General features: G+C 39.0%; 3 protein-coding genes across 3 annotated transcripts in view; 2 read left to right on the top strand and 1 right to left on the bottom strand.

Annotated features, from left to right (window-relative positions):
* Positions 1–26,734, top strand: part of mical2a (microtubule associated monooxygenase, calponin and LIM domain containing 2a) — an 858,504-nt gene that overhangs the window by 582,172 nt on the left and 249,598 nt on the right. The gene's annotated exons all lie outside the window — the stretch shown is intronic.
* On the bottom strand, positions 383–16,230 carry ipo7 (importin 7). Its single transcript, XM_031324249.2, has 25 exons — positions 15,979–16,230; positions 13,426–13,507; positions 10,085–10,238; positions 9,763–9,921; positions 9,361–9,517; positions 9,026–9,115; positions 8,801–8,895; positions 8,624–8,708; positions 8,374–8,508; positions 8,097–8,196; positions 7,930–8,006; positions 7,691–7,807; positions 7,069–7,158; positions 6,755–6,920; positions 6,470–6,630; positions 5,435–5,563; positions 4,505–4,571; positions 4,237–4,362; positions 3,929–4,026; positions 3,720–3,815; positions 3,342–3,562; positions 2,846–3,054; positions 2,517–2,723; positions 2,290–2,406; positions 383–1,451 (listed from the first exon to the last, which is right to left on the bottom strand). The coding sequence occupies exons 1-25, from the start codon at positions 16,060–16,062 to the stop codon at positions 1,354–1,356; spliced, it is 3,120 nt and encodes a 1,039-aa protein (XP_031180109.1). The 5' UTR covers positions 16,063–16,230; the 3' UTR covers positions 383–1,353.
* On the top strand, positions 17,634–25,973 carry tmem41b (transmembrane protein 41B). Its single transcript, XM_031324285.2, has 7 exons — positions 17,634–17,893; positions 20,147–20,264; positions 20,775–20,903; positions 21,471–21,564; positions 22,606–22,710; positions 23,479–23,617; positions 23,714–25,973. Exons 1-7 carry the CDS (start codon positions 17,803–17,805, stop codon positions 23,881–23,883), a joined length of 846 nt encoding a protein of 281 aa, XP_031180145.1. The 5' UTR covers positions 17,634–17,802; the 3' UTR covers positions 23,884–25,973.

The following is a 26,734-nucleotide window of genomic DNA, read 5'->3' as shown; positions in this document are numbered from 1 at the left end:
GATCTTTTCATATATTTCCTTTTACGGTCTATGGCCGTGACAGTGTTCAGTACCCGTTGTCTTGCTACATGTTGCTGGACAACTCACTGGTCTGCTGGTCTCTGACACAAGGGAAATGTTATGATCAAGTTGTAAAAGTGATTCTTTGATTTTTGCTTCAGAAGTGCTCTGTGAAAAGCCAAAACATCTAACCTAGCTTGTATGTCCAAATACATTATATGACAAAAAACTGCAAATTTGTGATTGCAGGAGAGCACTTCACACTGGACCGACATCTAAAAAAAAAAATAAAGCCTACACTCATTAACCAATTCCTTATAAAATAAATTCATACAGCAGGAAAAGACATGTACCTGTATAAGAAAACACTCAGGATCATGGATTCCCTTAGTTTTTTTTTTTTTTAATATGTTGTTGTATATATAGATGGTTCATCCATACACCAACCAAAAGCTTGAGACCTTCACGATAAGTCCAATTGTACATGCTTCAATGATGTATTCAATTGTACTTTCAGTACTCACAAACATGTCCTGTAGCCATACTGAACACCAAGAGCATTCTCTTTTTTTCCTGAAATCAATAGTTTCCGAGTTGCCCACTGATCCACTCTGTACCCAGATGGGTGACAACCAGCCATTACAGAAGTCGCTTGCAAAGTAACAAAGTTACAGCCGTTTTCATTTTAAATAGTCTTCAATTTAAAAAATTTGCAGTCTGATACAGAAGGCTAGAAGACCTGAACAATATGAAAGTGCTAGTCATTAATTTACAGAGATCAGGCATCACATAGTGCTATGTTGTATCCAATATGCTACATATGAATACAGCTGTTAACACCTTAGAAATGCCTCTGGTTGTTTTTCAAGGCTACTTGAAAAATCAATAACCTTGGCTTGTATGTTCATAAACATGAGTGTGTTTATGCAGAAAATAATGTAGATATCACCACTACCAGAGGTATAATCTTATTACGGCCATTAGGCCACAACAGTGATAATGAAATATTTAGTCCCATTATCGATTTCTAACTGTTAATCCCCCAAATTTGTTTAAGTGGGAAAAAAAACAAAAGAGTTGCCGTCGTGGTATCCCCTCCACACTGGGCTCCAGAAGACAACGTTGTTCAGAGCTTCTTCTCTTGCATCGTGCTCAAGTTCTTGGTTTGTTTTCCCCAGCCATTGGTTGCATTTTGGTTGCTTTCCCACATCTTCTGGTGCTTATTTCCCATTTGACAGATTGAAGAATGACTGAGAAGAACCAGTTCGGGAACCACTACTTAAGGGAACAACACAAGCTTTTTTTCACTTCACTACAATCAGTCACAGAGTAATAAAAAGAAGAACGGATGACTCAATTCATTCCTGGAGCAGTGCCTCCAAAGTTGAAAGTAGATGGCACCACTGGCGCTGTGAACTTGTACCCGCCGTGTTTCTCGATCATCTTGGACTCTGTAATAAAGATAATAAGCAACAGTACTTAAAAAAAACACAAACGTGAGGAAAAAATGAAGTTGTTTCCCGAAGGGAAGTGTTGTTCACTGTTCATACTACAGAGCCCGTGCTAGACTGCCCAAAAGTCAGTCCATTTTAAATGTCAGGAAGTCCCAAGACAAATATGTCGTCATTTGAAGAGTAAGGGTTTAAAAATGTTTCCCTGCATCCCTGTCCACAGAACACAGGAACATAATTTGGAGACAAGACTAGGTGCCACACATTGTGATCCAACACATTTTTTAGGCATTTAATGGCTTTATTATTATTATTATTAAACAATAGAGAATTAACAGGAAATGAGGGGAGAGAGATGGGGAACAACAGACTTGAACACTGGACACTGGTTTTTCGTCAGCCCCTAAGCCTCCTAGGCCACCAGTTTGGCTCACAAACATAACAGAAGCCATGCAGGCAGGACACGCCACAGTGTATTGGCAATTTACAACTTAACTAGGATTACAACACACATTTTCTTTTATGGAGGTGGAAAATGGGTTCTTTTAATCATCCCACACGTTTTAGTGCCCATAAAAAGGCAGAAATGCAGCTGATTGCAACATGCTAGACTAACTGGATAGAGGCTATGAATACTATAGTACTTTTTATTTCAGATAAATGTATAGATGAAATGGCATTTGTAATAACATTTAGAATTTAAATGAATGAGAAGCAACAAAATCATTAACAAAAAAGCAGGAAATAGTAGCATGTAAAAATGTGCTTTATTGCCGGACTGAAGTGCCGCATCAGAGTTTAATTGGAAAATTGGGGTGCAGTCTCAGCAGGCGCTCACCATGTGCTGCCCGTCTCTGGTCTGCAAGTGTGCCAATGTCCTGAAGGTGTTTGCCCTGATCTTCATCAAGGGCCTGTGTTAGTGCCTGGTACCATGCTGGGTCACGGCTCTGGATATCTGCATAACAGTAAAGTGAGATCAGTGATTGATATTTGTTTTACTGAGCCGTTTAATTTTGATTTGCAAGACATTGATTAACACATTTTCACATCAACAGGTCATCTTACTTTGTAGTATGGCTTTGAAGATCTGATACTCGTCCACTAAGTTGTCTTCATCATCTACAGCTGTAGTGTAGCCCTCAAGTGCCGTCTCCTCAGCATCGTCCTCCTCCCAGTCTTCATCATCTCCGTCCTCTCCTGCCTGCTTCGCCAGCATCTCCAGGTACTCCTGGCCTTCCTCATCAATGTCATCCTCATCACTGCCCAGCTCAGCTACATTCATTAAGGGGGAGTTAAGGGAACACCTTTCAGCATCACTTAATACACGTGGCCTGCAGAGCAATACTGAACTTGGTTGATGTAACACTGAATACATCAGACACTTAATGCCTTACCGTTGTCGTCATCCTCTTCCCCATCTTCATCATCATCGTCCTCGTCATTCTCATGCTCTGCTCGACAGGCGTACGCCCTCTTGAGGCCATTGAACAGTAGGATGGCTGCTGGAAGAAGCTGGACGGCTACCTGGTTGACAACTTGAGGCCTGTGCTCGAGGTCAATGAGCGCACAAATTCCGAGAATGCACATCTTCCTGTCGTGGAGGCTGTGAGGGGAGCGAGGAGAACAAAAGGTTAGCGGGATTTATGATAACAGTGCTGAAATTAACAATTACTAGATGAAGCCACTACTCTGGGCTTCTTTGGCTGTTGGTTATGTAAATAGATTGAAGATATACTGTTGGGCTCTAGAGATCAGCATTTATCATCAAAATAAAAAATGAATTTTAATGAAATTATTGAATGAATATGAATAGTGTCTGCAGTTAACACCAGGCTCAAGACATTTGTGAGATTTGAAAAGCGTTAATTATAAAACTCATGAAACTCTCACCCAAGGAAGCAGTCGACATCTTTGAGCCACTGGGTTATGAAGTGGTTAGTAATAGGCTCAGTGTTGTTTGGAAAGCGTAGGTTCTCCAAAGTGTTGAGGAGAAGAGGGGGGCTGTAGTAAAGTGCAGCGATAGCCACCTGCAGGCACATAGTCCTTAGCTCGCTGGTCTTCACCTCCCGCGTCAAACGCTCCAATGCAGCAGCCACAAACAAGGGCACAACCTGCAACAACAGCAAGTTCAGCTTCAATAGAGCAAAACGGCCTATTACCAATATTATAACAAATATTAGAATGAATAATTTAATGTAAGGAGTGAATGCATCCTGTGCGGCTATTAGTCCCTAGTTGTGTCTCTTAAGCTCATCAGTTTGTACTGACCTGGTCAATGCCACGGCCTTTGCACTGCAGGATGATCACCTCCAGCAGCTTGACTGCATGGCACTCTGGGTCCTCACCTGGATCACCTGTCAGGACCTGTGTGAAGGGACAGTCTCAGGTAAACCTCCTAAATACACACCAATCACCACAAATAATTAGCTTGAAAACACAGCCTGCTACATCATGCATGATCAACTGCACCATTTTACCTTCTTGCACATGCTATAAATCATCTCCAGGTATTTGGTGTCAGATAGGAGAGTATCTGTGTCAACTGTGACATAGTTGTGAAGAAGAGGCATCATATCTGAAACAGAAACACATTTACTTTTCACACAGCTGAGTTTACAGCAAAACAAATCCACACTTTTCCTCTGGATATTGGTTGTTACAGAGTGCGGTTCTAGCGCTCCTTTTTATTTTACAGTTTAAAAAAAAAAAAAATCGTTATACTTCACACAGAAACCACCTTCATTCTAATATGAATGCAAGCACTGGTTCTTAGCCAACCATATACCTGTGAAGTAATCAAATCCATCTTGCTGGAAGACTTCATACACCAGTGGAAGGAGCTGCCACATCTGTGGTGACACCTGTTGGCAGGTCAGGCTGTGAGCCAAGGACAGGATCTCCTCGTAGAACTCTGGGGAAAAATAAGAGAAAAGTGAGTCACTGGGGGGTAAATATAGTCTGTTTATTATCAATAGATCATCTCTTAGGCAGACGGACAGACTTTTAGTGCAATATGCAGCTGGAATGTGGAAGCACAGGAAGGACCTGCTTACCCAGTACATGTTGCTGCAGCACAGTGCCGATCACCTGCAGACAGATGCCCTCCAGCTGCTGGGTGATCTGAAACAGCATGAGGGTTAAAGGCAATGAGTTTAATCATTAATCACAATCAACAATCATAAATTACAGAAGATAAAGCTGCCGTGATCAACCGTGTCTAGTTTCATCTCAACAGCATGTTCCTTGTACTAACAAATACTGGGATGTCATCCAATACAAGGCAGTAAGTGAAACAATGTAGTCACATGTTTGGTTCAAAATGTGTACAATAACAAAAATAATATATCACATGCGGTTGTTTTGTATTTGTTAAGCACTTATTTTGTTATACAATCTACACACACACGCTGAGAAACCAGCAAAAAAAAAGCATATTTTTACCAAAGGTTTAAAATGTTATGACCATTTAAAACTGAATGAAATATAAAAAAGGGACATTTGCATGAAAGGCATAATATCAGGATCCAATAAAAAAAAAGTCCCTGTAAACTCATTGGTCAAATAAAAATAATTCCAATTCTTTGTAGCAAAGTAATGCACACCGATGATCGCTGAAACCTAAACTGCTGAACTGTTATGCAATCAAAAATCCTCAGTGTAAAGCAATGCTTGGTCAAATCTAATGGCTTCTTGACTTCAAGCTAAAACAGTCCTATGTTTCAGCAGACATGGTGGCAGAATGCCCTGGCACTATTTCTAGTGTCTGCCTCAGCCTCTGAGTCATTTTGAACATGGTGAGAACAGCGAGTGTTCCAAGGTGTTGGTGGGTGGCTGAAGTGTGTTGGCAGAACGCTACAGCAGACCAGAGATGCTTCTGCAGAGGAAGTGGCACTGAGATGAGTGATCAGCGCAGAGAGGGAGAGAGAGAGAGATTTTGTGTGTGTGTGTGTGTGTGTGTCGTGCTTAGTGACTCTGCTGCTAACCTCTTTGTGGTCCTCCACCACACTTAGCAATGTGTCAATGGTGTTGAGGATGCCCATGGCCGTCACTGCCTTGTCATCTCCTCCCTCCTCATCAGGGCCCGTCTGAATCACCTGGTTGAACGTCATAGCCTAACAAAAAACACAGAGACCATTATGAATGCGTCTGGACTTTTAGTATCTGAACATTTTACCATAAGGCAGGGAAGTCTGATTTCTGATCTCCACATTATGAAATAAAAGTAACAGGGCAAACCTACTAAATTTGATGGTAGATTTCTCTTAAAAGCACTATACAGGATATGCATGTGACATCACCATACATTGAGATCACCACAGTCAATTTCTGAGAGGTAAACATTCGGCATCTGCTATTATTGCATTCACATGGCAACAAAGATTTAAATGGTTAAGAGCTGCTGTGCACCTGACTGCACATGTTTTTGCACAAACGTCTGATGGCTAAAGAGAAGAAAAGGAAATGTTTTTCTGCGATTTGGTGAGCCAATTATAATCCTTGTACCTTAACACCCTAACTTTTTGGGTAAAAATCAGATCATAGCTTTTTTTGATTACTCAGTGAGTAGTCTGGCTCAACGAATGGACATTGCTTGGATAAAGTCCGACAGTCGGCTCGTGATATCCCTCCCCTTCTCCTATCTATTTTGCAAGGGCACAGTTGCTGCATCTGTGGCTTAGCACTGCCCAGGACATTTGTGATTGGTTTAAAGAAATACAAACAAGCCAGAACATTTATCCCCTATAACAGAATAGATAAGCGATGTAGCCAGACCAGACTCCAGCACTGAGGAGATAGGTATGGCAATGCGAGACTACTCAGTGAGTGACTTCGATCTTGGTTGCCTGTTTTTCTTGTGAGTGGTATGGATTATTTTCAATATACGTTTTTTTTGGGATTGCAGCCCTCCTCACTCACTGCAGCAATAGAGGGAGTTTATTGAGCCACTCGTTGATTATATATACGTATTATGTGAAAGGACGACGACAACATGTAGCCTCTTTACTGATTGCACTTACCAAATGCTGTGTCATCTCCACTGCAATTGGAGTCACCTCCTCACTGTATTCACAGATCATCTTCTGTATGACGTTGGTGAGGTCATCGTTCTCCGTCTCCCTGACAATGTGCAGGAGTGCCTGCATCACTGGCCGGATGAAGGAGGTGATGTATTCTTTGGCTAAAGAATACAACAAAGGAGTTCATTTAGACACTCAGACAGCTTCTAAATTACACATTCTTAAAAGAAAACTCATTGTATAAAAGAGCAGTAAAACACCAGCTGCATTGCTTTACTTGCTCACCTTTCTCCTGGTTGCTGATGAGAACCTGCAGGGCAATAGCAGCCTCCACCTTAACTGGCATCTCGTTGTCATTGATTAGACAAAGGCGGGTGAGCTCAAGAGCTGTCTGCAGGTTCTGGTCACTTTTGAACTTCACCTCACAAAAGTAATGCAGCACCCAGCAGGCCTGTGTGAAAACAGAGGTTGATTTGTTTTATATATATTAAAGCAAAGTACTGACACAATATAACAAGCATGTGTTGATTTAAAGCCACCTTAATTAGTAGTATTACCACATGAAACTCAGGTCTGCCTGCTGGGAAATGATCACTTACCCTGGCTCTCATGTAGCCCAGTTCACTGCGGAACAGGGGGAAGACGTGATTCTGCAGCATGAACTCCATCTGGTCCTTATAAATCTTTTTCTGTGTAGAGAAAGAAATAAAAACTTTAAAGTTTCACAAGGCAGACAAACACTTATCCTATAAGTTTATCATTTTCAACTTAAAGAAATTCCCTATGACTTATTTGATACTTTCTAGAAATAGGCTGTTCAGGCTGAGTTTGGGTAAATTGTCCGATGACAACTCTAGTATCAGCACTTGAATATTTGGTCCACAGCTGACATATCAAACTCTTCAATAGCCTGCCAAGCCACAACTAAGTAGGCATAATAAAGCCCATAGCTAAACCAACTTCTGCAAAACCATCTCTTGCCCCAGTTAGAGACCACCATTTCCAAATGAATGTTCATAAGGGCAGTCATGGTAGTTAAAAAAAAAAAAATAATAATAAGGAAAAACAGGTAAGTGGGGTGAAAATCCGGTTATCTGCACCATGTTACAAATGTTCAACAACTGTTTTGCTCAGAACAGAATCAAACGCCTTTAAATCTGTGTGAAGAAAAGAGGAATTGTCAAAGAAGTAGTGCAAACAAGCTAGCTGAGAGATGTTTACCTTCAGTAGGATTTCAGCCAAAGAGCCAATCATGTGAAGGGCACCATCCTTTTTCCTGGGGTCAGAGGCGGGATCAGTGAGAATCTGGTAGCAGAAGCCCATAGTCTTTTGCAGCACCTAAAAAGAGCAAGAACACACCAGATTATGTCATATTAAATATGTGGGGACAGAGGCAGAATCTTTTTCTTCCAACTGACAAAATCACAGTTAAGGTACTTAACCACAAAATTTCAACTCACCTCTTTCCTCTTGTTGCAAGCAGTGAAGAGGAGCGTCTGAGCTGCTGTTGTTGGAGAGATGAAGTCCTCAAACACATCTAAAGGGGGACAGCAGAGATCGGACAAATGGTCAGTCATCACCGGTGCACACAAATCCCTATTCCAGGAACCATCTTTTCTCTGCTTACCAAACTTCATGCGGATGTACTCATATGGATCCTCCTGCCACAGCTCCTCATCGCTGTCTGTGTAACACATGAGGGGGAAGACCACATCCTGAATAATGCCCTGAAAAAAGCAAAATAAAAAGTCACAATCAGGGAGTGGTATTAACACACTGGATGTATGCCTAGTTAGCAAATATAGTGTCAAAATGTTGTTACTGCACAAGCTCCAAGACTTGTCATTTACTACTGTATATTGTGAAATGATACCTGGATATTCAGACATATGTTGTATTTGTACCTGGATGTGGGGTTTAAGGTTTCTCCACGTCAGAGCATGTGCTATGCCCTGGTTGATGTAGTTAAGGGTCTGTTGGAGTACTCTGGGAGCCACATACTGCTTTTCCTTGTACTGGTATAAGACTTTCAACAGCACCTAGTACACAGATATACAAAGGAATTGCTTATATTTGTAAGATGCATTTCACAAGACATGCAGTTCAGTGTGACTGGAGAGCTGCTGCTTACATTATGCCTTCTGAAGTTCTTACCTGCTGAGCAGGAACTGCATATTCTTTGAGGAAAAGTTCAGCAAACTCTGCGTACTCTTTGGTTGTGTTGCCTGGGCTTCCATACCTGCAGAGACGGTTTAATATAGTGAATGTAATTGTTAAACATGTTTGTACGATTTACTAAACAAGTTAAGGGCACAATTATTGGATTTTTACCTCTCAAACAGTCGAGCCAAGATGTGAAGGGCCCACTTCTTACACTTCCACCATGGCAGCTCAGGCCGCTCATCTTCATCTATCTGCATCGTCTCCTGCAGACCAAAAACAATGTTGGTACAGTCAGCTTGTGGAGAACGGAAATGTTGACATCTGGGAAAACAAACAATTTGGAAGGAGTGATTGGCAATACTAATGCGGTATGAATTCACTTTGTCTCCTTACCGGAGGCACATCTCTATCCACTACTGTCTTCAGGATCTCCATCCACTCTGTCAGGTTCTGTCTGTTGATGAGTTCCAGGGGCAGATTGTACTGTGGAGACGTAGAAGAGTCTGTTTCATTTTGTTTTATTATACTTTCTGAATCTAACTCTAATTAGAGCAGAGCATGTTCACGCCACAAAGGAGCATTATAGATTTAAGAATACTAATTTCAGTGAACAAACCAAACTTTCAACACTGGTTGAACAAAACTGTTTTAGAAAAAAAAACACAAAAAGGTTCTCATTCTTCATTAACCCCAGCTAAAAAGGAAGATGCTAGGAACTGTGACATTACCTGAAAGAGGGCATAGAGGATTTTGAAGATCTGTTTCTGTATGAGAACAGAGTCACTGGAGTGGTCAGGGAGCAGCTGGATAAAGCGTTCTTTCAGCATGGGCATGAAGATGTGCATGGCAGCCACCAGAGGTTGACGCTCTTCTGGTTTTTTGTATCTGTTTCAGACACAGGTTACATAAGCCACACGAGAGAGAGAGAGAGAGAGAGAGAGAGAGAGAGAGAGAGAGAGAGAGAGAGAGAGAGAGAGAGAGAGAGAGAGAGAGAGAGAGAGAGAGAGAGAGAGAGAGAGAGAGAGAGAGAGAGAGAGAGAGAAAGAAAGAAAGAAAGAAAGAAAGAAAGAAAGAAAGAAAGAAAGAAAGAAAGAAAGAAAGAAAGAAAGAAAGAAAGAAACCTGACTTACTCGTAGTTTTTGACAAGCTGGTAAAGACAGAGCAAGATGCCCAGCCATCCTGCACTGTTGTCTGACTGCAGGTAGAAGCCAATTTTGTCCACGATGGTCGTCCACTTGCCGGGGTAGTCATGCTTAATCATGTGGTGGATACATGTTGTCAGCTGGACCCTGACGAGTTCAAAAGTACAGTTTTAGATTGGGTGATTTAGAAAAGGGACAGAATACTGTATACAAAGTGGAAAAGAGCGACTGGGAGGAAACATGGATAGACAAATACAAAATCTCCTGAGCTCCTCTAACTCCAGTCAGTCAGCAGGGTATGTGTGGTTACCTGATGCGCTCGGGGGAGTGGATGATGGCCTCCACTATGTTGTCTCGAATGAACTGCCTGTCCTCGTCAGGGATGTTATTGACAGGAGTCTCTGTGCCTGAACCGTCGCCATCATTCCAATGCTGGGTTATCATATTCTTAAGGTAAATCACACCTAGAGAGAGAAAACACAAAAGGGTCAGCACTTTAACAGCAAGACAGCACATGCCATGTTAATAATATGGACAAAAACACTGAAAAAAAGTTTATTTTGCCCATAAAACCAATATTTAGTCAAATTGGTTAATATTGAAACCATTTAGCTGTAAAAAGCTGGAGAAAGTCACATAACCAAACAGCCATTTATGGGACTGCCGTGTGATGTGCACCTCACCTAAAAGCCAATTTGAGATTCACTTGATTTGTTTTGTAAGATACAAAAACGTGTTTCTTTCAGATTTGAAGTTTGATAAATCAAGAAAAGCCCTAATATTATGTTGCACATTAGAAACATTCAGCTCTCCATCTCTGAGAATAAACTACCGACTAAACCACCATGTACAGTTTTAAAATTCAGTTGGTGTACAACCTTATGAAACTCCCAAATGTGCACTCATCATATTGACTGCATTTACATCATCATGACTGCGTACAACACAGTTACACAGTAAATTCAGAACCAATCCCAAGCTGCAGAAATAAATTCTTCCATCTGTAGTTGAGTAGTTTTGAATGTGGCACAAGGGTGTCAGCTGGGTTCACATCTACAATATGGGGCCCCACTTGGGAGTTCTATGGCTCGCAGGGAGTGGCATCTGAGGGAGCGGAGGAGTGAGGGCTGGAAAGCGGACGTCAGACTGCTGACACAAATGTCTACACCGCTGGCGAGGCAATCATAATCCAGCCTATCAATGCTGACAGAGCATCCCCCCCTCCCTCTGCCTAGGACCACCAAACTACACTATCGCCCAAAACTGCAGAGCCACTAAGAATCTGTCATATAAATTAGATTCATGGACAGGAGGAAAATGAGTTCTTGAAAATGTCTAGCTGAATGAAACTGCTACAGGCTTAACAAATGATAGAAAATGGCAAATTAAAGAAAACATGAAATGGGCATACAAATACGGTGAAATACACACTTTGGGTATGACAACAGTGGCGCTTTATTAAACCTTGGCTATTCCTATTAGCCATTCTCTAAAACAACATCACAGCTCAACATTTGTCTGTGTTAACTTCCGTAATCTGCAGCTCCAGTCCAAAAGCAGGAACTTATTGAAACTGTAGAGATAGAGGTTGTCGTGGATCATTTAAAATGACCTTGTCAGTAAGCCAACATAACAAAAAAAAATGAGCTCAAGTATACAATCACTACATGCATTTTATGCATTCAAAAAGCCTACCACAATAGCTGCAGCGAGAATTTGTATTTTATCTAAAACATGGGAACCAAATACTTAAGGATCAGTTCTACCTGATCACAAAAAAAAAAAAAAAACTCAAAACTGGTAGCTGTGCAGAATGGATAGTTTTGTGCATGTGTGAGTTTTTAAAGTGAAAGTTATTTCTGCTACCACACAAATACAATTGAGATGAATGGAATTTATTTTGCGGTCCTAAAAGCAAAAAAAAAAAAAGTGACATTTAAAAAAACTGGACAGCAACATGTCAACAATTGACAGCAGTATCATTTTCAATGCTTTGACCACACACACAAAATGTAATTTAATTACTGCCTCTGTAATTACCTCCTTTATATTCAGTTGGCAGCAAAAATATCAGCAAAAAAAAAGCCAAGATCTCAAAAACTCACCGCATACTGTACATGCTGCCAATACAGGTTCAAAACCTCAAACACATTCAATCGTGCTGTCTGTTATAAAACTATGACCAATGAATTTCATCAATCTATTCACTGAAAATTGTGTAATAACTGCCAATCAAATAAATTGATCATAAAAGAAGAATGACCGTTTTCATAAATAATGCCAGCATTTTTTATGTCCGCCTGCCTACCAACATCAAGACAGACAGGAGCTAAATGAATAACAATCCCACCTACACTGGCACTGTGTGACTTACCACTTTATTCTGCATCTTTGGTGTAGTGACTAAGTGCCACTACAATAAGTTAACACTATGCACGTTTGTAATCAGCTTCACTTGTGATATTATTCAGACAGCTTCTGTGGAGTCTGCAGGAGCTGCTCCTCCTCTATTCGGCTTTAAACACCGTCAGACATTGTTCCAACAGCAGGAAAAGGAATGCATTGCACTAAAGCACAGCTCTATAACAGCTTAATTTGCCAGTACAGTTATGAATACTTTGGAGGTGGACACACAGTGATTCAAATACTCTGTACTGTGTATTTTCTGCAACAACTTTGGTCAAGATTTTAACTTTGAACATTTATCTCCCCCCCCATTGACACCTTCCTCAGACCAGCATTTGACTAAAGCAAAACAAGCTATATATAACCAACTTCACATGTCCACAGCTCTTCAGCGTGGCACTTTAGCCTCACAAAAACATAAGTGTGAATCATGTAACAATGCAAAAAAAAATGAAAAAAAAAATGAAATGAAATTATATAAGTGACCTGTTTAACTTTGGCTTAAGGAAAAATATCTAGACCCATTTGTCATAATGCAATCGGACAAAATTGGAGTCAGATGCAGGATAAATTGTTAAGTCACACAGTGCCAGAGTGTTTCAGTAACCGCATGTGGTTCAAATTGATACAGGGGGCACACAAAAAAGCACAGACTGTGTCATTACATTGTTTTAAAATAACACTACCTGGACACAAACTGCAACATAGTAAAAAAAAAAAGAAGCAAACGACAACTTTAAATTGCATGTTATTATTGTATGCTCAAGAGATTTTAACTATTTTTATTTGGGGGTTTAATCTCAGTCTCAATCTGAAAGTGAGCCTCCTACCATATGAAGGTATTATCCACACAGGCATACAATTGTTGAAATGGCCAAAAATACACTTACCACAGTCACTTAACATTAAACCAATGATAAATGTGTTAAAATGTCATTAGCAAACCAGTGTAGTTTTCCCTCCTATAATATGTTTTTAACAGGGCACATCTAGCACCTTAAGTGTTTTTTGTTGACTCTCCAGCTCAACTTTTAAAGTCTCTACTCACCCAACTCTGATTACACAAATCAGTTGACTGAACATATGCTGGTCCCACTCCTTAGGCTACCAGCAGATAGCAGGGCCTGAATTTGTAGTGAATAATTTAACATGAATAACATACGCAGAGTTGATCTTATGTTTGTCTAGTTACAACATCTTCTACCAATGCAGAACTGTTGTTACATGTCAAAAGTGTAGACTCACCTGCTTGCCTGACAGGCAAATCCAGCTGATCAGACATGGTGACACGCAGCAGAGTGGACACAAAGTTTACCTGGGTGTGACCCTGAAAATCAGAAATGAGAATGGCTTAATGTAAACCGGTTATAAACACTGAAACATTTAGAGTCTTATTTTCCATACCGTTTATAGATTTCATATTATTTTGCATGAACCCTACTTCCAGTTATTAATAGTGTTTTACTGTAATGTGCTGTTGTACTGTTGGGAGAATTGGTAAATATGCTGCCATCATAAGGAACTCGGGAGGTTGTTATTTTAGACATGGCAAGTTCAGTACACAATATGTTTGGTGTACAGGTGCTTTAAGTCATACAAACACTGTTGCTAAGTGATTGACAACAAAAAGGATATTGCACTAATACCTCTTGAAATTGGTGAATAATTTTGTGCTTCGTTGCATTTTTACATTTACAAAACAAAAGAAATTCCATGGCGTCACAACTCTGTCAGCTGTCAGAACAGTACAAACGTGCCGTCAGTGAGTTGAATGAACTGTTCTCATAAAATTGGGGTGCTCACATTAACCAGCTGTGATCCAGAGCAGGTCTTTTTGAAATGTCAAACCAAAGTCAATGTTCCAATCTAAAACATGATTAAGTGGTAAAGTGACTAAGGTCAGGTTTACAACCAATATATATTTCTGGGTTATTGCATCCTCCACAACTAATGTTACAATAGGTTGGTCCCTGTATAGTTGTAAAGGTGGTATATTATGAGATGACCAACTGATTTATCAGATGTTAATTAAAATATATCCTTAATGTGCATTCAACCACAATGCAGCTCCAATGTATCAACATATTTTTAAAAGAGCATGTAATGCGTTTCAGAATTTGGTCAAGCCTTATTCAATTTTATCTGGCAATTTTCCATGAAAAACAAAGTCAGACTTTATGACTAAGCAAAGCACTGTATTTAGAAACTATCCACTCCCAACTGATTTACTCCATCCTCCTCTAGATCACTCTTCAAATGATGTAATTCAAGTGAGCCATCACTATCAATGCATGTGGGTGTAAAAAAACAACCCATGCCCCTTGCACTGCCAAAAATAAACATGAAGGAAGGGGAAAAACACAAGTGCTATGAATGGATTATCACTTAAAAGAAAACATAAAATAGGCCTTAGTTTGTGTAAACTGTCATCCATTTTAATTTAACTGTCAGTGATTTACAGAAGCACAGATGTAGAAGAACGTAGAGCTTAATTGTGGTATTGGGATTTGACTAGCTAATGTACAGTCTCACAAATTTGGGCTTCAAAACAGTTTAAGGCCTCTACCCAGCATGCATTTGATCTCCATAACCATTACAGGTGATTAAAACACACTCAGTGAGCTCCAAACATCTCCAGAGAAAAAATATTGTTTAACACGACATGAAGGCTTCAAGTTGTTTTATTTAATTTAGGAGACAGTCCATACTAACTGAAATAGCATTGAGGGAAACTATGCAAACTATTCAACCCCCCCCACCCTCCAACTATATATGTCAATCAAAACGGAAGACTCCCTAGCTAAAAGCTATAGTAAAAGTTATCCATTTCAGTCTCAATCTTAGCCATTAAACTTCTTTTTGACACTTAATTTATACATCTTACATTCTGCTGGAGAAAACAATGTAAACACTCTCAAGGTTTAGTGACAAGCCACATCATTAAAAGTTAAAAGGCAAACATGGTGGTTGAATGAGGAGAGACAACACAACTTATTCCGGCTGCTGCTTCAACCAAGACAGTGTTGCTAACATTAGCTCACATGGAGCTGGCCTAACGTGAAACTCAATGTAATGATATTTCTTACTAAGTAACTATAAAATCACCGATCACATTAAGTGTGGCTACGCCAAGCAACATCAAAAAGTTGGCCCATGTAAATTGTATTGCGTTGTTAAATAATGTCATCACTTCAGGGCTTGTCACAGTGACACGTGAGCAGCAGCTATGTAGCGGAGCTATGGCAGCTCATCCAACAAGTAGCTAAGTTAGCTCGCTAGTATTAGCAACACAGCCAGGCATCAGTATCCTGCTGTTAAATACGCATCCTAGCACATGCCCCACATTTTACTCTGCTTCACTTGTTGTTTTACACACCAGCCATATTATTCTTGTGTCGTGTCAGCTCCGAAATTAGTTAAAACTATACTGAACTGTGTGTGACGGGCTAATAATTATCTCCTTAGCGGGGCAAGAAGGGCTAGCTTGTTTAGCATAGGCGACACAGCTGGCTCATGATGAAGCTAACGTTGACGTTGGTTACTGGCACGAGAGTGTATCATCGGGAGAAAAAAAATACTATTGAATTCATGCTAATGGCTCTACATTGTTGATAGGAGTGAGGACGTAAGAAGAACTATACTTGTCGAGTATCGGAATTTAGCTCTTGATCTGTCAAGGTAGCGCTAGCAGAGCCCAGTCTACCTGATCGCACCATCTTGATGTTGTGAACGGCCGAGGCCCGATCCAAGACCGCGCCACAACCTCCATCACCATTAACGGCTAATCTCAACTTTTACCTCGTTCAACTGTCTCTCCGCGGCCTCACGCAGATTGGGGTCCATCGTCCCCCGAAGGGCCTCGACCAAAGACTCAGGATCCATAACTAAAACTCTGTTTACGGCTCGGATTTTATTATTTCAGACGTCTATCTCAATTCCCAGTCACTGCGCACATGGACGCACGGCTCTCCGGTTACCCGGCGCGAAAGGAAGCAGTGAATAAAGTACCCGGATAGATCAGCGCCAAATTTGTGCAACACGAACATCCGGCGGCGACCGCGCAGCTATGGGAGTTGTAGTTTCGGTAGTTTCCAATGGTAGTTTCCAGCATAACTTTACTACAACCTGACCATAGGGAAGGTAAGGTGACCCCCCCTACTGGTTGCCCTCATTCCAGGAAAAACAAAAAAATGTCAGTATTCTTCAAATAATCAAAACAAATGTGTTCCTGCCAAACGCATTTTAGGTAGCCTATATTCACATACTTAACCTCTGGGCCCTTTCCAATCTTTGGGTCGCCTGGTTTCATTGTGTAATAACGCTTGTACTGTATTACCTCAACCCTGTAATGCACAATCTAGTTACAGAAATCATTTTTTTTTTTCAGGACAACCTGGTCTATCAGTACTGTATGTTGCAGGGTTGTCACATGAATGTTACATTGTTATGCGACTATAAAGATAAAAGAAAAAAACTACACACATTTATTTTAGTAATTTAATTTCAAAATAATCACATGCCCATACGTTTTCCTGCCAAACAGGAACAATAGTTCTCACATTGGTCAGGGCACTGTGCATCTACATATTTAAATGTAACTGACTTACTGTACCTTCTTACTGATTGAAATTAAATTGACAGTTTTCCAGATGGACTTTGTCTGACATTTTACAGATGAAGAACAGGTTCACTTTGCAGGCACATTCTAAAGAATGAGGCAACTATTCAGGGTGTAAAGCTGAGAGATAAGTATTTGGACAATGTCACATTTAAAAAAAAAACAATAACTACAAGGCCAAAGTGCAGAGTTTTATTTGAGGGTATCATAGTAGCTCAATCATTATCCTACTACCCTGTTCAAACATTGGTTAGCCTACTATGTAGGATAAAAATGGCTTTGGTGGGAGAGTAGGCTATTTAAATATTTAATGTCAGCAAAGTAGCAATACCACTAGCCTATGTAAATAATCAAGTAAAGTACAAGTTCTGAATTCAAAATTGTATCTAAGTAAAACCTAACCTATCTAAAACCTAAAACCTATCTAAGTAAAACCACATAAGTATTATGAAATGTTACGAACATGTTCAATACAAAAATCTTCTTATGTAGCAGAATGTCCCTGTCAAAGTTTTATTTGTATTTAAATATACTGTTAGGCAGCTTAATCTTTAAATATGAATCATGTTTTATTTGCACACCTTTGTATCTCTGTATGTAAAAAGTAAATAAAGCTGAAGCTGTCAGATAATTGGAGCTGAATAAAAGGTCCTTAGGTCTTATATTCATCTGATATGTGAACACTTAAAAAATTAGAAACAGCTCTTCCAGTAATACTTTATATGAAATGCAATAAACTGAGTTACAGAGTCAAAGCAATATACTACCTGTCTGGATAATAGTTAATAATGGACTTCACTGTAGCTATGGAGACACTGTTACTGCTGGGGGCGCTGTTGTGTATGGCACAGGGTTTGCTGCTGTGATGTGAAGGTAAAAGGTCAGCCTGTGTAACGTGTCAAACGGCTGTCACCACACCGGTGTATCACTTCACCGTCCAGCCGTCTGCTGTTGCACACACGTCGGTACTGTACCCTAGCAGACCTCAACGTTATCTCAGTAAAATGGCAAAAAAACGAAGAGAAAGACGAGAGGACGACGGTTTGTCCTCGGCACAGGAGGAGGTGAAGGCTAGTGACTCAAGAGTACTGAAAGGTGAGTTCTGGCTGTGGTGGCTAACGTTAACAGTTAACATAAATGTAACATTAGAGCAAAGCAGAGGAAATGAAATACTTCTAGGTAACGTTAGATACAGATAGATTGAGCCATATCGACTTGGCAGGGTCATTTCTACTTTAAGGTCAGTGCAGATTGCTGAACATGAGCTAATGTTAGCCGTAAGCTGGTTGTTGTCCTCTTTACAGTACATAGCTACAGTCTATGGTTGTAACACAGCTAGCGAGGAAAATTAGCCGACTTCGATGGCTAACACGTTAGCTTAATAACGCTACAACGTTATATTAGCTAATGTGAAGAACATAACGTTAACTCTATTGTGTTGAAGGAAAGGTTACTAGCGAACATACGCCCCAAGCAAACCCTGTTAGTGAGCGTCAGTAGGGTAATTAAAACCAAACTTCACTAAATTATTTAATCACCATGAATGTTGAAACGAGAGTAACATCTTTTTATTAACGTTAGCTAAGCTGTGATCTTTCATTAACAAAGAATGTCCAACGACCTGGTGGTGGGGGAAGAATGAATTAATTCAGAACGTTACTCGGATAAAAGTAACAATACAACACTGTAAAAAAAACTGCAAAGACTTGCATTGAAAATGAAAGTATCTCAAATAAATCTACTCAATGCTGAAAAGTAGCCCCTTTTGATTGTTATACTATTAACTCTATGTATTATATTATTATTACTGATACATTAGGAGTGTAAGAAGCATTGCACTGTTAAAATAACCCTTTTAAATACTGTTGCATAACGTTAGTTTAATGTATGCCAATGCACCACATTTTATAAATTCGTTGTATGTTATGTGTGTACAATCCTAATTTCTAACGTAACTACAGCTGTCAGATAACTGTAGTAGAGTAAAAAGAACAATATTTCCCCTCTGAAATTTAGTGGAAAAGAGATATTAAGTGGCATGAAAAGGAAATACTTTAATAAGTAAAGTACAAGTACCTTAAAACTTTACTGAAGTACACTACTTGAGCAAATTATTTACTAAATTACATTCCACCACTGCAGATGAAATGCCAACAAAGTGACAAAAGTGATCCAGGTTAAACCTAGACCTGCATTATTACCATCTTTACACAAACGTTCTACCAAAGTTCATTTACAGCTGAATATTTCTATACATTTCACAGTGTGATATTAGGCTTATTCCACCATTCAGCGAGCTGCCACCAGTCTCCACAAAACCAGCACCAACTGACAGAATGTTGTGTACCAATAAGAAATAAATCAAATAAAAAACATTTTCCCAACCCCTGAAACCATGACTTCAAAAGTGAAATATTTGGTTGCTGAGCAGATTACACTATTGTAAAATTATGCTTATTTGTGTTAACATTAAACAATTATTGTCTTATTGCATCCATTAACATCAAAATCAAATCAGCATTTTTTTGACCTGTAATGGATTTCATCAGTTGCAGTGTTGTTTGTACTTCGAAGCCTAAAGTGTTATCTGGATGTAAATTTGATGACACAAAAAATGTGCTTTAACTTTATTTGGGTCCCAAAAGAGGTGTTTCTTAAATTTTGTCTATCCCATTTATATCAATAAAAGTAGACAATATGAACATTATAACTTTCATAAAGGAAGTATTTATAGAAGGGCGGTTGTATTAGATTGCATTGTTTTTGTTAGGTGTACCAAAAACAGGATACAAAAGTCACTTTTGGTCTGACTTGACTGCTTTAGGCTCATCTCTGACCAGGAGTCACTGCTTTAGAGGATTTCTTTTTTAAGAAATACATACCAGTGTGATATGCACTAGGAGGAATATGTCTAGTTTGCAGATATCTGTATTGGAATGTGCGACCCTAGTGCCTGTGTTGATTTGTTAATCAGTAAAATTGGTGTTAATTTGTTATTTGTAATTTGCCCCGGTCACCACGGTTTATCTCTAAATTATATTGCCAGAGTGCTGTAGTTGGTTATAAAAAAAACAAAAAAAACTATATACGCTATTTTCCTATTTTATGACATCGCTATCTGACACCTGAAATTAACCAATGTTACAGTTATCCCTTTCCATAAAGTCTTTAATGACTGGGTCACAAACCGCAAGAGTCTGTCTCAAGGGGGAGAGTCAGTTACCTATAAGGAGTTGAACAAGTGATGCAAAACTCATAAGCAAATTACACAAGGCTCCCTGGTAGGTAGTTTGTTTTTATAGTAACCTCTTCATTTATTTGGTAAAACCTATTCTCTTTCCCCCACAGAGGCTCCGCATGCTGAAGGGGGCTCAGCACGCATGTCTGTTCTGATTCTGGTGTCTATCTTCACCTGCTCTGCCTCAGTCATGTACCTGGTCTACAGGAACTTCCCAGAGCTTCCCAAGTAGGTTTTTTTTGTGTGGATTATTAAACTTGGTTATTTGTGGGTGGGGACTATTTTTATCCCTGTAAATTAAGACTGATGAATGGCAATGGTAGACCTACAAGAGTAAACAGTATTTTATAAATAAATGATAGACCTATAAGAGTAAATAGTATTTAATAAATGGACAAAAAAATGTTGATGCAGTGTAACAGGTTTGTCACTTGGTTATAGTTTTGTACTAAATGCAAAACTGTCATTATTTTGTTGATGTCTCGTACTAAGGTAAAGTTAGTGGCTATTTTAACACCCTTTGACAGAAGTCTTGATTAGTCTAAGGCTTCACTTTTCCTTAGGTTGCATGAGGTTGGCAGTATGTAGCTACTCATCATGATGCTCAAAATCCAAAGGCAACTTTAGCATTTTGAGCAATCAAGTTTTGGTATGTGCATTGTATTGCAAGGAAAACAAACAGAAAATGTTTGTGTGAAATATGTCTGACTGAACATTTTTTTATTTATTTTTTCCCAGTGATGAAATGGAGAAAATCAAGATCCCTAAAGACATGGAGGATGCCAAAGCTTTGGGAACTGTGCTGTCCAAATACAAAGACACATACTACTCCCAAGTGTTGGTGGCCTACTTTGCAACATATATTTTGTATCCTTGGAGAATCCATCTATCTTAACTTTAAAAAAACAAAACAAATTCAGAACCACCCTGCTGAAATTCAGTTCTTCAAACACAGTCTTGGTTGCAGTGATAGTTTGTTGGAACAATTCAGTTAATTTGTTGTTAACTGGGGTCAGCAGTTTACAGATTTTAGCAGATTTTTTAAGGCCCAAAATAATTGATCAGGTTCTTGATCTTGGGATGCCACCATGACAAGCCCTGGCTCCAGCTTCTTTTTAGTTCTTTCCTTGATGGAGTCTTCCAAAACAAAAGATGACTTATCCGTTTAATTGAACCTTCCATTAGGACTGACAATAGAAAGACACATCTGGCGTAGAACTAGCTGGAGAAATACTAAACATTTGAGTTTTCATTCCTTCTGTGGATTTCTTTCTCCCTTAACATGGACCGTATTAAATCAAAGATTCTAGAGAAAGACCAGCATGCTACAGTGCTTAGAGGTTTATTAATGTTTATTTATTTGATTTAACATGCATGTGCCTGAGTGATAACTGTATGTTTTCTGTAAGTCGTTTACCTTGACGCTTTTGTCAGCCTCCAGACATTTGCAATCCCTGGATCTATCTTCCTTAGCATCCTGTCTGGATATCTTTACCCTTTCCCCTTGGCTCTTTTCTTAGTCTGCTTGGTGAGTAAGGAAGGATGGTATGAAATGTGTGATTGAAAACAAATGTTATATTGTATGATGAGCAACTGTGCACTGAAATAGTTTCCACAAGACACACGTGGGTATGTAAGGATGTAGGAACACATGCTCTCTTTTCAGGGTTCATACGTTTTGAAAAAACCTGGAAAAGTTATGGAATTTGAAAAATGCAAATTCCAGGCCTGGAAAGGTTTTGGAAACATAAAAAGACGCAGAAAGTTTTGGAAAAGTCCTGGAATTTTTTTTTAAACACAGCATAATAATATGTGATTAATAAATGTATTTCACGTCGTCTTAACGTCAACGTTATATTCGGGGCGCGATATTACGAATCCCACTATGAACCACATAAATTGTTATTCATTTTATTGTTAAACCTCTGAGGGTAAACTTTAACACAGATTTTTATTCTTATTGTATAATGTCAACTGACATTTTCAGGAATACATAGTCATGGAAATTTGCCAAAAAGTCATGAGAAAGTCATGGAAAAGTATTGGTTAAAATGCATATGAACCCTGTCTTTTGCAAGAATATATCATGCCTCTTAACAGGGTGAAAAACAAAATGGAAGAAAGCAAGGAAGAGCAACAGACATGCAATAGATGTGTGTACAACATATCATGTGCCTGCGTTGTATCATAGTCAGTTGTGGCCACTCTTGTATTTTTTTTTCTTCTCTTTTGTAATGTTTCATTCCTGTATTGTTTAATGCTGTTTCAAAACATGGTGAGTGCTGAAGAAGTTCCTGTTCTTTGATTCTGAGGGATGCTAAATTGGGATGTTTTTGCTGCGACAACTATTAATGTGTGTTAACACCAAGGCCCTCAGCCCTGTCTTTGAAACTACTTAATGTGTATTTAACATGACGCTACACCACTGCTGCTAAAAGTAAAAAATGTCCAGTCATGAAGATGGTGGTCTTTTGGTGTAGGAGTATGACGATAATCTTTAGCAAGTTACCTGTGTGTGTCTGTGTGTGTGTGTTTCTGTGTTTCTTACTGTGTTTTTATCTGTTGGCAGTGCTCTGGCCTTGGTGCTTCCTTTTGCTATATGCTATCATATCTGGTGGGCAGACCGATGGTCTACAAATATCTCACAGAGAGAGCACAGAAGTGGTCCCAGCAGGTAAACGCCTTAACTGAAAATGTACTGTGAATAGAAGGTAGATACTGTAAGAGCAATATTCAGTTTGTGATGTTTGGATACTTTTTTTCTTTTGTATTAATCATATACAATTACCATTTTGTAAGCCACAACTGTGCAACCTAATCCAGTCCAAAACAATGGCTCTGCAGCAAATCTTTGTTAATCGTATATTCAGTTTTCATTCACACTGTATGAATGCTCTTAATACAGCTTTAAAGCTTTAGTGAGTAACTTTTTGATATTAATGAACGACCGTTACATTCAAGCCATTGCCAAATGAGTTGCTCCAAAGCTAATTAAGACTATCAGCTCCACACAACTCTCTCTGTATTTCTCAGTATGGCTATGTTCAGAAGACTGTGGCGTCTGGTGACTTTAACACGCAGAAACTCAAGTGAAGATAATTACCTCTTCTGAAGAGTCCATCATGTTTTTTTAATCCTCCGTGTCCTCCTTGGCTACTAGCAACTGCGTGGGTGGTGGTGTCATGGAAGGCTTGTATCATTTGGATGCAGTGACAGTTTTGTTGTCATTACTGCAGAAACTGCGCACTATAGCTTTAAAGGAATTCTGGAGGCTAAAGTTGTCTTTTACCAAAAATAAATGCTGGTATTGTAAAAAATGATGTAACTGTTACTGAAGTTACTATAACGACAAAGGTACTGATACTGACCATATAAAATTCACAGATAGCATTTACTGGTAATTCAGGGCATATGACTTATTGTACATCACTTTTGCTGGCAGGTTGACAAACATAGAGATCATCTAATCAATTACATCATCTTCCTGAGGATAACTCCCTTTCTTCCCAACTGGTTCATCAACATCACCTCACCTGTCATCAATGTGCCTTTGGGGGTTTTCTTCATCGGTACCTTTCTTGGTAAGACTGTCTATCCCTTCTTGCTGAACTGTATACCTTCTTTTGATATTATTTGTTGTCACTCACTCACCTGCATTGAACCTGGCTGATTCACAGGAGTGGCACCTCCGTCCTTTGTAGCTATCAACGCGGGTACAACACTGTACAAACTGACCACAGCTGGCGAGGCCGTGTCCTGGAACTCTCTGGCTGTGCTCGGTGTACTCGCCGTGCTCTCCATCTTGCCCGTCTGCTTCCAGAAAAAGCTGCAGAATAAGCTAGAGTAGAACATTAAACACCTCAGCACCTCATCTGCTGGCTGATCCCAGCAACCCCTTCCCCTCGGCTCAGGAACGTGCAGCTGTCACTCAAGTTGCTCTGCCTCAGTCTCATACACAGCTGCTGGTGGGCGAATATCTGACCACTGGCACAACAAGCTCATCACTCTTTGGCCACATAGTGCATGCAGGGGTGGGAGGTCCGTAGTAAGTGTAAACTAGCCGTCTCTTACACAAGTCTTTTGGTTTCTGTGAATTCTGTTGTTGATTGTGGCACATGTAAATAAGAGAAATTTAGTTGTTTTTTTTTTTTGTTTTTTTTTTTTATTTAAGGCACTGCTCATTATTTTATGATTCTTGCCAGACAATTAAAGGTGCTACTTGTAGGATGTTGGAGTAAAACTCATCATTCTGATACTTTTCATGGGGAAACGTGTTTCATCAGTAGCCTACCATGTTGAGGCTGTTGCAAACATCTTTTTTTTTTTTTTTGCTGCAATAACTTTTACCATTACATTTGCTTTGGCAATAGCATATCATTTTCTACGTCCTGTTTGTAGCACCTTTAACTTTCAATCCCTTTTTTTAAATATTTATTTGAACGTGCTTGTGTCTAATTTCAACCTAATGAATGGAACCAACACAGCAATAAATGTCACTGTAAGTTTTGATACCTGGTGCTTGCCTTGGCAAATATATGCAGTGTGAGGAAAGAATGAAACTGTGATGACTGATCTTAGTAAGTGCTACTTTCGTTGACATGTGGGTGAGTTCCCATGTTATTCCTTGAAAGGTGCCTGGAACCACTGCCACACGCATTTCACCCAATTCTGTTCATATTAGACACTTTAACTTGTAAAGAATGGACTAAGCTGATGTTATATTTCCTCCCAGGACAAAACTCCAAGCATTTCCAAATTTGTATTTGTAATTAGGAAGTGAACATAGATTATGTCAACACAACGAATTTATGTGTGGTAAGATGTATGCAACACAGAAAAGTTAGTGAAAAGCCAAGCCGAATCATCTTGGTTTGTAAATTTGAAATAAATCCAGGGTGAGGTGGGTTCTCAAGTTTTGCTATAGGTGATGATAACGCACGTCTAATTGTGTCAGTCTCAACCCCAGGGTATTGTTTGCTCTGCCAGTATAGAAATGGTGATGCCCATATAATGGATGATACACCTGTGCCCTCAATAAGACTGCCAACGGACTGAGCTATCCAAGCCTTACCTTGCTTTTTACTGCTTCCATTTTTCACCAGAAGAAATGTATTATGATGCCTGATTTATGTTTTTAGTGCTCACTGAATTTTTCATTTAAATGTTTTTTTATTTCTGTTTTGTGTACCAAGGTAACTTATTGCTGCTGCTTAAAACTTTCTGGACAGTTACTAGAGATGTTGATGCAGTTAATGTACATGCAGGTAACTTATTTGACACACTTTTCTTTAATCTCTTAAGATCTCACATAAATCGAGGCAGTTGATTTGGTGCATTTTGAGATTTCCTGTTTTTACTTAAATGTCTTATTATAGTAGTAAGATTTAGTACTGTAAGATTAATAACCATTCAAACCCAAATTTGAAATGCCTACATAAGCATCAATTTCCATGCTACTACTGTCAAAGACTGTTGGGTTGTTTTTATGGTTCTTACTGGTTTATGAGAGAGCTGCATTTGTGCAAATGACTAATCACTAAGGTGGTTAAATCAAGTGGTAAATGCTATAAATTGCTCCTAAAGATCTTTTTTTTCTCTAATTATTTGAATTGAAGCTTTATTAACTTCTTGGAAGTTCTCCATAATGCTAAATTTACCGAGACATGAAAGAAGATTTTAATTGTTTTTTCTTTATTTGCTACAATATTTAAACCTATTCTAAACTTCATGCTACACATATACTCAGATTGGATATATTATTGCTATTTTTTTGTCCTATAACCCTATCAAAGATGTGAGTGAGATGATTATTGTGTAACCCTCTGTTAACATTTTAAAAAAGTATTTTGTACTGAGCAGTGATGTATTGCAGTATGAAGTGTTTACAGATTGCACATTTCTGTCTTATCTAATTAAATTTGTTTTTCTTTTAATATTTATTGAATCATTACATTTATCTTTACAGGATATGAGTTTTGAATGCATGTTTGATCATGCTGCAATAGGGAGCTATCAAAAAGTAACATAGCCATTTATAAATGATTATATATTCATCATTTAATATTCTTTCAAAGGAGGGGTTTCGCAGCAATTATGTATTAAGTTTGTATATAGACTGGGCTCTCTTTTGTTTTATGCGGCCACAGAACATGCAGCAAACTTCAGTGCCATAAACAAAAGCATTTGTCTCTATAGCCCAAACAAAATGGTTGACACTGACATTTCAGTGTGTTTATTAAACGATAAACAAACGTTATCACATCTTCTGTATGAAGTCCCACGGAACAAGAGTGAGGTTTAGTGCCACCAGGTGGTGATATTGTAACATACCTGCTAAGCAGTGTTCTGTTTGGATAACATTGCATTCACACTTTTACTAGAGTAAAAACGCGTTTAATCAGGGAAAGCTTACATTTAATTCAGTTATTAAAAAAAATACATTGAAAGAAATGCAAACGATGTTTCTTAATATAAAAATATAAAAATCTTAGTAAAATGCGATCAGTGTGTAGATTTATTTTCGTTGACATGCAAAGGCACGGTCTTAATTCAATTCATGCTGGTTAAATGGGTTGACTCAGTGAAATATAAACCTCACTTTGTGATAGTAAAACGATTTTTTCCCCACTGGACATTCAGAAAAACAATTTTCTGCATTTAGCATTCAGTATTACAATCAAGCAACGTTCTCTGTGAAC

Source organism: Sander lucioperca, chromosome 3 (genome assembly GCF_008315115.2).
Source record: "Sander lucioperca isolate FBNREF2018 chromosome 3, SLUC_FBN_1.2, whole genome shotgun sequence".
NCBI lineage: Eukaryota > Metazoa > Chordata > Actinopteri > Perciformes > Percidae > Sander > Sander lucioperca.
The sequence above is the reverse complement of the archived record's forward strand: the minus strand, read 5'-3'. Positions and strand labels throughout refer to the sequence as shown.

Coding starts and splice junctions, on each gene's coding strand:
- tmem41b (XM_031324285.2), top strand. CDS start 17,803: ATGGCAAAAAAACGAAGAGAAAGACGAGAGGACGACGGTTTGTCCTCG. Junction 20,904..21,470: donor TACTTTGCAACATATATTTT/GTATCCTTGGAG, acceptor CGCTTTTGTCAG/CCTCCAGACATTTGCAATCC. Junction 22,711..23,478: donor CACAGAAGTGGTCCCAGCAG/GTAAACGCCTTA, acceptor TTTTGCTGGCAG/GTTGACAAACATAGAGATCA.
- ipo7 (XM_031324249.2), bottom strand. CDS start 16,062: ATGGATCCTGAGTCTTTGGTCGAGGCCCTTCGGGGGACGATGGACCCC. Junction 7,159..7,690: donor TGGCTGAAATCCTACTGAAG/GTAAACATCTCT, acceptor TTCTCTACACAG/AAAAAGATTTATAAGGACCA. Junction 2,724..2,845: donor GGAAGAGGATGACGACAACG/GTAAGGCATTAA, acceptor TAATGAATGTAG/CTGAGCTGGGCAGTGATGAG.